This window comes from Acinonyx jubatus, chromosome D1 (assembly GCF_027475565.1).
Source record: "Acinonyx jubatus isolate Ajub_Pintada_27869175 chromosome D1, VMU_Ajub_asm_v1.0, whole genome shotgun sequence".
NCBI classification, from domain to species: domain Eukaryota; kingdom Metazoa; phylum Chordata; class Mammalia; order Carnivora; family Felidae; genus Acinonyx; species Acinonyx jubatus.
This window is the reverse complement of record NC_069390.1, coordinates 15682029-15695092: the sequence shown is the minus strand read 5'-3', so window position 1 is coordinate 15695092 and position 13064 is coordinate 15682029. Positions and strand designations below refer to the sequence as shown.

Genomic DNA, 13064 nt, shown 5'->3' with positions numbered 1-13064 from the left:
AACTCCCAAAACAAAGGCAACAAAAACAGAAATAAACAAGTGGGACTACATCAAACTAAAAAGCTTCTACAGAGCAAAGAAAATCATCAACAAAATGCAAAAGCAACCTACTGAATGGGAACAATATTTGCAAATCATGTATCTGATAAAGGGTTAATATCCAATATATAAATAACACCTACAACTCAGGAACAACAAAACACAGCACCCAGTTAAAAAAAAAAGTGGGCAGAGGATCTGAACAGGTATTTTTCCAAAGAAGACATGCAGCAAATGGCCATCAGGTACATGAAAAGATGCTCAACATCACCAATCATCAAGAAAATGCCAATCAAAGCAACAATGAAGTATCCCCTCCCACTTGTTAGAATGGCTATTATCAAAAAGACAAGAAATAACGAGTTGGTGAGGATGTGAAAAAGAGAGCCCCTGGTGCATTGCTGGTGGGAATGTAAACTGACTGCAGCCAATGTAAAAACCAACATGGTTCCTCAAAAATTTAAAAACAGAGCTACCATATAAGCCAGTAATTCCACTTCTGGGTATTTATCTGAAGAAAACAAAAACACAAACTCAGACAGCTGCATACTCCGGGCACCTGGCTGGCTAAGTCGGTGGAGCATGCGACTCTTGATCTTGGCATTGTGAGTTTGAGCCCTACAATGGGTGTAGAGATTATTTAAAAATAAAGCCTAATGGGCTGCCTGGGTGACCTGGTTAAGCGTCCGACTTCAGCTCAGGTCATGATCTCGCGGTTCATGAGTTCAAGCCCCGTGTCGAGCTCTGTGCTTGACAGCTCAGAGCCTGGAACCTGCTTCAGAATCTGACTCCCTCCTCTCTGCCCCTCCCCACTCATGCTATGAAAATACACGTTAAAAAATTTTTTTTAAAAATAATAAAGCCTAAAAAGAAAAATAGCTGCACACCCATGTTCACTGCAGCATTATTTACAATAGTCAAGACATGGAAACAACCTAAGTGTCTATCAACAGATGAGCAGATAAAATGTGGGACACACACACACACACACACACACACACACACACTGGATATTATTCAGCCATAAAAAAGAAGGGAATCTTGCCATTTGTGGCGGCATGGATGGACCTTGAAGACTTTATGTTAAGTGAAATAAGTCAAACAGAGAAAGATACTGTATGATCTCACTTACATAAAATCTTAAAAACAAACAAAAAACTCCCTAAGTTCATAGATACAGAAACCAAATTGGTGGTTGGAGGTTGGGCGTAAGGGAGTGGGCAAAAAAGGTAAAAAGGATCCACAGGTGGGGCACCTGGGTGGCTCAGTCAGTCAAGTGTCCAACTTCGGCTCGGGTCACAATCTCCTGGTTCATGGGTTCAAGCCCAGTGTTGGGCTCTGTGCTGACAGCAGGCAGCCTGGAGCCTGCTTCAGATTCTGTGTCTCCTTCTCTCTCTCTGACCCTCCCCCTCACGCTCAGTTTCTCTCTCTCTCTCAAAAATAAATAACAAGACTTGAAAAACTTTTTTAAAGGATCAAAAGGTACAAACTTCCCATTATAAAATAATTTAGCCTGGTGACTACAGTTAATAGTAATGTAATGCACATTTGAAAGCTGCTTAGAAAGCAGACCTTAAAAATTCTCATCAAAACTTTTTTAATTTTCTTTTTTTAAATTTACATCCAAATTAGTTAGCATATAGTGCAACAATGATTTCAGTAGATTCCTTAGTGCCTCTTACCCATTTAGCCCATCCCCCCTCCCACAACCCCTCCAGCAACCCTCTGTTTGTTCTCCATATTTAAGAGTATCTTATGTTTTGTCCCCCTCCCCGTTTTTATATTATTTTTGCTTCCCTTCCCTTATGTTCATCTGTCTTGTCTCTTAAAGTCCTCATATGAGTAAGTCATATATTTGTCTTTCTCTGACTAATTTCACTTAGCATAATACCCTCCAGTTCCATCCACGTAGTTGCAAATGGCCAATATTTCATTCTTTTTGATTGCCAAGGAATACTCCACTGTATGTTTGTGTGTGTGTGTGTGTGTGTGTGTGTGTGTGTGTGTATGTACAACAAGCACATGACAGAAATTAGATATAAAATCCCAAGTCCTGGGGTGCCTCGGTTATATATATACACACACATATATATATACATACATATATATATACACCGCATCCATTGATGGACATTTGGGCTCTTTCCATACTTTGACTATTATTGATAATACTGCTATAAACATGGGGGTGCATGTGCCCCTTTGAAACAGCATACCTGTATCCCTTGGATAAATACCTAGTAGTGCAATTGCTGGGTCGTAGGGTAGTTCTAGTTTTAGTTTTTTGAGGAACCTCCATACTGTTTTCCAGAGTGGCTGCACCAGCTTGTATTCCCACATCAAAACTTTTTTTGTTACTATGTATGGTGACAGATACTAACTAGACTTACTATGGGTGATCATTTTAATATATACAAATACTGAATCATTATGTTGCACACCTGAAACGAATGTTTTATGTCACTTAGACTTCAATAATAATAATAATAATAATAATAAAAAGATTACTTAAAGCAAACACAACCAGATACCATCAGAATGAACACTAAACTGGCAGAAACCTTCTAAGCAGAAGGCTTTTACACACTTGCTTACCATTGTTCTTCTCACTGTCGGCAGGTTTCATCTGTATAGGATGATGCATCTAAAAAGGAAAACACACAGATACTATCACTGTACACACTGAAGGCATTCAGAAAGATAAGTGAGGACTCTAAAGGAAATACCAAAACCAGAGCCTTAAGAGTTCTCTCTATACTCACATCTGCCTCAAGATAATTTTTTCCCAAAGTATCAAAATAGAGTATGAATCAAGAGGTTAAAATTCTTTTGGTTAAGAGAGAACTACATGACCTTCAGCCTATGTTCTTTGAAATATTCCCTTTATGTCCTCCTTTACATCAATTTCTGTGGCAGTTACTTTTTCCCCAAGATGGCTTTCAGTGTGGGCCTGACACCTGTAAGTATGTTCCATGTATTAAAACCACCACAGTTCCACTTCCTAGTAGGAGCTTTCTTACCCCTGGTAGGACCTTCATGTTGTGAAGAGCATTCTGCGCCTCTAATGCAGCTTTACGGGTGTAAAATGTAACAAAACAGCACCCTGCAATAAACAAGATTTCACAAAATCAAACCAGTCCTTTGAAAGCAGGTAATTCCTAGAGTACTCCCTCCTCCACAGACATACTGGAACTTCAAAGAGAAGACTGGGTATATTAAAATTGGCATCCCTCCCCCCAAAGAGAGAAGGGGGGGGAGGGAAAGAAGCAGAAAAACACCCTACACTACTTTCTATTCATTTTCTATATTGTTATAGTCTTCTGCTTCTACTAAAATTCTTTAGCTGCTCCTATAAACTTCTCTGGGAAAGATAACTTCCCTTGCAAAGGTAACAGTACCATGCCATTCAACGTACCCTACCTGGAGCACCAGGGAGTGCGCTGGGCAAGACACTCAGAACAAATAAAAAAGGAGCCTTGCACTCACACCTTGTAGTCTACCAGGAACTCATTCTTTCTCAGAATAAATCAATCCTTATAGTCAATTTCTACCATACGCATCAAACATAATAATTTATTAAATTATAAAATGACTGAAGAGCAAGGAACTCTTAATACCTTTTTTGGACCCTTGGTCCTCATCAAATATAATTAAGATTCTAACAGCACATGGCACTAAGGAGATTTGTAGATTTTGTGATTTGTATCTTTATTAGGGATAGGAGGGGAGAGGTGTGTCTCTCATGGGGCTCATCGTCCCATGAGATACCATATAGATTCCTTTCAAAATCACCCTGCAATTAAGATTTTAAAGTCCTGCATGTTCTACTGCCAGTCGTTAATATAAAGGAACTATAATACTTTATATTTTTGGTTAACTATACACATAGAGAAAGTAATTTATCTGCTTCTTGATCCTCTGCTCTTAAGCTGGCTTCAAACCTAACAATCCTGCTTGCTCACATCTGCACTGTAGAACAACTTCCACAGAAAATTATTCTAACATCGGTCATTTGGAAAAGAATATTGTATGTGCATGTAATAGGGCAAAGCTAGTGCCTCTTCTACCATTGCTCCCATAAAGCTTCTACTCTGCTAGGCATTTCTGGAAGCAACGCAGTCTTTCTTCCATTCATTTGTAGGTTACAACAAACAGGTTACCTAAAAACAGGTCCTTCCTGGTTGCTAAGCTTTCCTATGAAGACTCTGCAAACACTAACAGAAATTCATAGGTACAGTGTAGATAGTGCCTTCCTTTCAGCTTATTCTAGCCAAAACACCAAAGAAAACTTTATGTAGTTAGTTTACTTCAACTTTATTTTTGCCATTGCATCCGTAAGATCAAGAGACATTCACATTTAAAAAAAGAGAGGGGCGCCTGGGTGGCTCAGTTGGCTAAGCACCTGACTTCGGCTCAGGTCACGATCTAGCAGTTCATTGAATTCGAACCCCACATTGGGCTCTGCACTGACAATGCAAAGCCTGCTTCAGGTCCTGTCTCCCTCTCTGCCCCTCCCCTGCTCTCTCTCTCTCAAAAATAAACATTAAAAGAGAGAGAGTGAGACAGAGATAGACTCTCACATGAGTTTGTCTCTTAAATTTAGAGCTCTCACAAAGGACCATCTACGATCCAATTTACAAGTTATCCTCATGATATCAACTTAACTTTTTATTTTTAAGCCATTAAATGTGTTTGGGCTGGAAGATGTAACTATTCTAAAAGGAAAGCCCCTTTGGATGTGACCACAGGAACATTCCGGCAATGAGAGACAGCAAGCACATGACAGAAATTAGATATAAAATCCCAAGTCCTGGGGTGCCTGGGTGGCTCGGTCAGTTAAGCATCTGACTCTTGATTTGGGCTCAGGTCATGATCTCACAGTTTGTGGGATCAAGCCCTGCGTCAGACTCTGAACCGACAGTATGGAGCCTGCTTGGGATTCTCTCTCTCTCTCTGCCCTTCCCCTGCACATGCTCTCTCTCTCAAAATAAATAAAATTAAATAAACAACAACAACAAACAAAACACCAACCCAAAGCCCTTACCTTTGCTCTGAGGAGGGTTTTGGCTCCTATCCCTTAGGACATTGATTTCATAGACAGCACCATACTGTTCAAAGAGTTCCCTCAAGTCCTTCTCAGACCAGGTTCTTGGAACCTGGCCCACAAACATCTTGATAGCATCAAGATCCGGTTGGTCTGGGTGGTCCAGGGTGCCGTTCATTTTCTTTGAGCTGCATAAAACAAAATATAGCTTCTATTATGCATTCATGGTGCTTTCCAGGGAGATGTTTCTTTTCTTTAAAGATCTCAACTACTTCCTAAAAAAGTCGGGAGAAAGAATTCTACTTCTTTTCACTACAGTCATTCAATTTACCAGAGTTCTCTGGTCTTCCCCTTAGCCATGGCCATGCTTTCCATTAGATCCCAAACTGAAGTCACCATTCTGATTAGGGCATTCTGGGTTTTAACTAAGTAATCAAATGTCACTCAATCCTTGTCTAGCCTGAGAATTCTTGTAAGAACCTAAGAGGCAAACTTCCTAAAGCAAGTTTTAGTGGTTTTGAAACACAGTTAACAAAACTCTTAAAAATGTGCATAAAAATCACAATGGACTGCTGATTAGTGGGTAAGATGCAGGACTCCCCTCGTATACAATGACAGGTGACAAGTCTTTTTTCAGCAGATGTTAGAACAAAGCACTCGATTTCCAAGGCCTAAGCTAAGAACAGAACAGAAAGAATGTGAGCCTTTGAATGTTGCTGTCTCAGTCCTCGACCCAGTGCTCTTAAGTCATGCTTCCAAGACCAAAACGAAGCTTCGCCTTTTAAACTTTCACAAATGATTGTTATATAGACAATGACAACACCATCCTAGGGTTTTTTGTTTCTGAGTTATCCAACTTACTACTAGTTCTCTAAGACTGTACCAGTTAATTCCCTTACCAAGTAAACCATTACAACATCCACAAACTCTCGCAATCCTATCACATCAAACTTGTAACACTCCTGCTTTAATACCTTCATTTTAACCCTCCCACTGCCAAGAACCTAGAGGGATTCCTGGACTACAAACGTTTCCACTCAGAATGAATCAAAGTCCTTCTCCTACCACTGTAGCCCAAGACTGTATCTTAGCATTTATCACAACCATTAACACCTTAAGTTCCAAACAGCCAGCATGGCTAACTAACAGTGCATGCTTAATCCAGAAATCACTTCATCATATTCAAATTTGCCACGTCCTCGGGGCGCCTGGGTGGTTCCATCGGTTAAGCGTCCGACTTCAGCTCAGGTCATGATCCCTCAGTTTGTGAGTTCGAGCCCCGCGACTGGCTCTGTGCTGACAGCTCAGAGCCTGGAGCCTGCTTCCAATTCTGTGTCCCCTGTCTCTTGACCCCTCCCTTACTCATGCTCTGTCTCTCTCTGTCTCTCAATAATAAATAAATGTTTAAAAAAAAAAAAAACAACAAATTTGCCACGTCCTAATATCAACCCTAAATAAAACACTAGTTTCCTTTAAAGGAAAAACAACAGTTTTTCTACCAGTGCTATCTTCTGAACAATATTTGAAGATACTTGAGAATGCTGGATCTATGAAGGTGGTTTAACCTCTGTATTTTAATTCCTACTTTTAACTGAACACCCACAGGAACTATTTACATATTGCCTTGGCTCAATCTAGTACTACATATCAAAAGCTGTAAGGCAAACGGCATATAGACCAACTCTTGCTACTATGTCTGGAAAGGTTTCCCCATGTTCTTTCAGGTAAATTTAGTCTGTTTCGTCAGGACTCAAACAGTACTAAATTTCCCCCTTCATTATAGTATTTACCACCTTTTAGCATAATCTGCCTATATCCAGCTCTCCCAATTAGACTGAGAGTTCCTTGAAGGCAGAAACTGTTTTGTTTGCTATTCATTCTTACAGTCACACCTGGCATAGCACCTGGTTCAAAGTAAGTCCTCAGATGTGTGGGATGGGAGGAATTTCTTGTCCTCAACAATTCCCCCTTTAATTTAAGCAACTAATCCTGATAAAAATGAACACTGTGCACAAAGAGGGCTCACAAAGAGCAGCTGTTATCTCCTGTGATTATTTGTCACCAGATCAATCTACCCCAAGTGTTTTGAAATGCATTATTTTATTGGTTTTCCTTTAGTTTTGAATTACTAAATTCAGGTTGTTGTAAAAATATAATGGGGCTCAGTGGGTTAAGCGTCTGACTTTGGCTCAGGTCATGATCTTGCAGTTCATGGGTTCGAGCCCCATGTCTGGCTCTGTGCTGACAGCTCAGAGCCTGGAGCCGGCTTTAGATTCTGTATCTTCTTCTCCCCCTAGCTCACACTCTCTCTCAAAAATAAACATTTATATATATATATTTATATAGATGAAACGTAGTTGCTTTTAGAAGGTAATCCCAATGTTCTAACAAACCACGCTATGATTAAAAAAAAACAAAAACCAAAAAAACCCAAAACTCTATGACTAACGAAACAATGGCTGTCGCTCCCAACAACCTGCCTCTAATAAGTTTAATTACCAGTTTTAATATCATTTTATTAAAATGTTGCTGGTCTTTAATATTTCCATCCTAGGGAGGGTTAAAGGGTTAACACAGAACCCCCAAATGGTGCTCAGAATATGTTTTGATAAGAATGTTGACACTACTTTTGAAAAGAGGCAGGGGTTTACTGATTTGTAATTATATTGGAGGCAAACACTCTGTCCGTTCCTTCTGTATTTGTGTGCCATTTCTAAATTTTCTACATCACTGTTTAGTGCAAAAGAATCATCAGTAATCAACATATGTGAATTACGGTTTATTTAAAAGTTCAGTGGAGACTCAGCATTCTAGATGAATACCCTCCCTTTCTCTCTTTACTCTCCAAATCCTTCTCCATTTCTTCACATCCACCTACTCCATGAACCACCCTTTCCCTCTGTATATACCAATTCATTAGCCAGAAGAATCTTCTGGACCAGTGCTATTCAAAGTGCCAAGGACCAGGGAAAATCTTCAAATTTAACCCTTTAGAAACTCCCTCCCCCAGACCCCCATTTGGAGAGAGACAGCAAGCAGGGAAGGGGCAGAGAGGAAAGAAAGAATCCCAAGCAGGTCCCTCACTGTCAGTGCAGAGCCCGATGCAGGGCTCGAACTCATGGGCTGTGAGATCATGACCTGAGCTGAAGTCAAGAGTCGGCCACTTAACCCACTGAGCCACCCAGCTGCCCCACCCCTTTAGAAACTTTTATAGAAACTGAACTAGGTAACTTTATATATATTCAATCTAATAATAATTAAAAGATACAAAATGCAAGCTTATACCTTATTATCTTGTCTTCCTACTTGACTGTTTTTATTGTATTTTAGAAGTCAGGTCGTGACAGGCTTAGGACATGGTTCTTCACCAGTCTGAGAAGCACTTCTAGAGCACAGCAAATTACCAGGCCATGTTGAAGATGCTGTGGACATCATCTAACCGGAATGTTGCACTGACTTATTCTTTCCTCTAATAAATCCTGGGCACTTATACAGTTATACAGGCCAGACACTATGTGAAATGTGGTATATATTGGTGAATAAGGAAAACATCATTATAAACTTTTATTGTGTCAGAGAAAATGAACAACAATGTTCTTCCATCCTCAACTTCCTCACATATTTCCAGCATGCATGTTGTCCTTAGAAGTAACCACTGCACAAAAAAGTCACCTGGGAACAAGACTCTCAGTGTGATATGCCAAGGACCCCACGTCATCAAGGTGTGGCATTTACTCTACATATCACTAAAAACACTCTCAAATGTGTGCCTTACCTCCCCATTGATGGAGAGCTCCTCAGAGTCAGTGATCATGAATTACTAATATTTATTATGCCTACTCAAGAACCAATGAATTCAGCAGCCCCCTGGAGAAGTACCTATACTATCCCTGTCATTCTTAAGAAGCAAGTCTATGGATATTCTTATCCTCTGTGAAATTACTGACCTGGGAGCAGGGTGGGAGAGAGGAAAAGCAGGGAATGAGGGAAGCAAGGAAGGAAGAAGAGAGATAAGGAGGCAGCAAGTGTTTTAGGGGAGAGGCATGGCACCAACCACCTTGTTTTACATTTCTGCTTCTAGCAGCAACTAGCAAATCATTAAAAATGAGAAAATGTGAAAAATCAGGACTAGAGGCTGCCTTGTCTACCTGGATTCTTGATGGAACATGCTATAGGAAAGTAAAAAAGAGAACCATTTTGGAAGAGAAACAGGAGAGACAAAACTAAGAGCTTCATTTTCAAAGCACACATTTGTTCAGAATTCTTAAACCCTCTCTTCTTTCTCTTATCTCCCTCTCAAAACTTCCTGGCCCCAGGCCCAGCTCAGGGGGGCAGAGTTAATGTCTTGTCCCACTTTTTCCCCATCCCCTGGCTCCACCTAACTATACCAGTGGGGTGAACCTTAACCCAACAAACTGATCTACCGGGTAGCCAGAAATCTAAGACCTATGCTTAAAACAGAAAGGCCTGGCCAATCAAGCTCCTTACGGCTTGGCTTTACCGAGCAAGACAATAGCCACTGGCCACATGTGGTTACTGCATAGGATAAAGAGAGGCAGAGAACATTTTTATCATCACAGAAAGCTCTATGGCACAGAACACTGCTCTACAGAACCTGGAACTGGTTAACAGAAACAGGCAGTGATGAAGTCAGAATTCGGGAAGCTGCAAGCAGAGACAGCCTAAGGTGACAAGGTAAAAGGGCAGTGGCAAGAGATAAGAGAGGTCATGCTACAACATCGACATCGATGAAGCCTGAAAACATGATGCCAAGTGAAAGAAGCCAATCACAAAAGGCTACACATTGTGTGATTCCATTTATATGAAATTTCCAGGATAGACCAATCTATAAAGATAGAAAGCAGGTTAGCAGTTGCCTAGGAATGGGAACTGGGGGTGCAGGAGGATGACTGCGAATGGGTACCAGATTTCTTCTTGGGGTGATCAAAGTGTTCTGGAATTAGGCAGCGGAGGCAGTTGTGCAACTTTGTGGACACAGTAAAAATCACTGAATTATGCATTTAAAAGGATAAATTTTATGTTATGTGAATTCTATCTTAATCTGAGAGACAAAGAGAGACGGAGCAAGAAAACGGGATGGGAGGGAGAATGGCAAGGCAAAGCCATGCTGCAATCAAGCAGCAGCACGTGCAGTGAGGACAAGAGAACGTGTGTCCTGGGTCAGAAAGAAAGGATTTTCTAAGTCTTCCAGAAAGTTCCTAATTACATTACAGTCCAGCCCATGTGTGCCCTTACAAAAAACCCCTTTCACATATGCTAGCTCCAGTGGGTATCTGTTCTTTGCAGCCAAACAGGCTGGCAAATACTACCTTTACATCTGCTCAAAAATCAATTCCTTGGGTGGGAACAAAATGAGTGAAGGAGATTAATAAATACAAATCTCCAGTTAATTAAGTCATGGGGATGTAATGTACAGCATGGGAATATAATAAATAAAACTATTAACTTTGCAGGTGACAACAGACTTACTGTCATGACCATTTCACAACGTACACAAATGTCAAATCACTGTGCTGCATACCTGAAACTAATACAATACTGTATGTCAACTATGCCTCAATAAATTAAAAAATAATTCCCAAAACCTTTCATTACTCATTTTTTTCCACTCAACCCTTCTCATTACCTGTTGACCTCCATTTGTTCATTATACAAACAGAAAAATTTTGGATACTTACCAATCCCCAAGAGGCATAAATATTTGTTGCTTCCCAATCTTCAGCCACCACCCACCCCTACCAGGTCCCTCTGGCTCAGATACTGTGCTGTGGAAAACCGGCACAGAAGAACATCAGAATAAAAAGGACCCAGAAACACTGGCCTGAGTTACTTACCAACTGTTCTCTAGTGAGACAAAATTGTACATATTCTGGAAGGAAGGAATTTCCTTTTGGATAAAGGGAGATCTTCCTGTTAGTTGGGATGTTAGGTATTAGAAAAAGCTCTTAATAAAGGTTAAGTCACCTTTCAACAACTAAACAGGCTAACAATGCTTGTGAAGGTTTTCAGCCTTCTTCCCTGAGAAATGGAGATAACACCTAGAGACCTTATTTCAGTAATTATCTTTAATTATTAAAAACAAACAAACCTCACAGGGCTTATCATTCATTCAACTGTATTTCCTAACCTCCTACTATGTGCCAGATACTACACACTCGAGGGGCTATAGAAGGGGACTGAGCAGTACCTGTCCTGAAGGTGATGGCACCAAACAAGTGGAAGAACACAACTATAAGGACCTACAAATATTTTCACGGATGCTTAAAAGTTCTGTGGGGAAAAAAAAATGGGTATGATGGTTTTATTGTATTTGGAGGAGGAGGGCAGGGACTTAAGCTGAATGGACAAAGGGGCTGGAAACAGTGCTGTATAGAATGGAGTGATGTGAAAATGGTAAGAACTCAGAAAAAAGAGAAGAAGGTAAGATAACATTAGGTAAAAAAAGGACTTGAGAAACTTAGGGGAGAGTACACATTTTAAAAGATTAGGAAAAAAGAGAGAAAACATTAGAAAATCACTGAGAATAAACAGATACATTGGAAAGATGCCCTGAAGAGCTTTTCTTGTGATACTAACAGGCTTGGACTTTATTCCAAGATTCTTTTTTTAAGGTTTATTTATTTTTGAAGGAGAGAGACAGAGTGAGAGCAGGGGAGGGGCAGAGAGAGAGGGAGACACAGAATCTGAAGCAGGCTCCAGGCTCTGAGCTGTCAGCACAGAGCACAACATGGAGCCTGAACTCACAAACTGTAAGATCATGACCCGAGCTGAAGTCGGATGCTTAACCAACTGAGCCACCCAGGCCCCGCTATTACAAGATTTTTAAACAAGGAAGTGATCGGACTGGTCTTTTAAAGACAACTGACAATACAGAGGATGAAATAAAAGTGGGGAAATAAAGAGATTTTTGCACAAACTAGCTCCTAAGATTAGGGCCCAGTCTCAGGCAATGCTGAAAAATTTGGGGGCAGAACCCACTAGAAATTGGAGATAACCCAATGAAAAAGATGAGGAAAAGAAGTTACTGATCCCTCTTAGGTTCTAGTACAGTCATTTTGGGAAAGTGTTTTTGCACGGGGAAGTTCAGGGGACATTTGGGGGAAAAATACAGAGATGTGAGAATCAGAAAAGCAATCGGTACCCCCTTAAGCCAAGGGAAAGCTAAAAGGGACTGAGCTACAACTCCTAGAGAACACCCATTTCCTAGGGTACAAGCAAAGTAAAAGAAACCAGGGAAGCTGAAGAGTAGTCACAGCAGAATCAAGGACACTGTTAAAAGTAAGAACAGGAACTACAGTTCAGGTCCCCAGCCCTTCCACAGCTCCTCCAGCCATTCTTCTCTTTTGCAGGAAATTTTGAAATAGATACATTGCTAGATCACATTACTGGGCAAAATCACTTGAGAGAGAAAACTACTGATGTCAAGTCTCCTGCTAAAGAGTACGAATTAAAAGAAGGGCTGAGAACCCAACAAAAATGTGGCAAACACACCATTCTCACGAACTTTCTTCTTCCCAAATCTGTGTTTTGGTATATGGTGCCCATGAGAATGGGCCCAAACACTTGCAATTATGAAAGAAGTCGATGGGTACCTGCTCCATGACACCTGAGGCAGCCTGGTCTAGGGGGCAAAAATAAAAAGATTATCATTAAACTTGATTTGAGGTCCAAAGCCGACACCAATTGTCCTCAGCCAAGTCAGTTACAGCCTCTCAACTGTTTCTCATCTGTAAACAGAGGCAACAGCCTGTGCCCAATTAACCTCCCAAAGCTTTTGAGAAGATGGAAGACTAAAACAAAGGCAAACATACTTGGGAAAACATGCTCCAACCGCGTGCTCCCTGATCACCTCTGACAGAATGACCTGTATTCAGTCCATTAGCTCTCAAACTTCAGTGTGCATGAAAACCACATGGGGCATTGCTAAAATACAGATTCTGGGGCCTTTTTCTAACATCAG

The 13064-nt window shown here is 40.7% G+C and overlaps 1 protein-coding gene across 11 annotated transcripts in view; it reads right to left on the bottom strand.

Annotated features, from left to right (window-relative positions):
* Positions 1-13064, bottom strand: part of CELF1 (CUGBP Elav-like family member 1) — a 74338-nt gene that overhangs the window by 17021 nt on the left and 44253 nt on the right. For all 11 annotated transcript variants that reach the window (XM_053203176.1, XM_053203175.1, XM_053203174.1 and 8 more), the window contains 3 exons: positions 5084-5271; positions 3060-3142; positions 2635-2683 (listed from right to left, as the gene is read on the bottom strand). In XM_053203176.1, coding sequence (XP_053059151.1) covers positions 2635-2683; positions 3060-3142; positions 5084-5271 — 320 coding nt within the window. The remainder of the gene's footprint in view (positions 1-2634; positions 2684-3059; positions 3143-5083; positions 5272-13064) is intronic.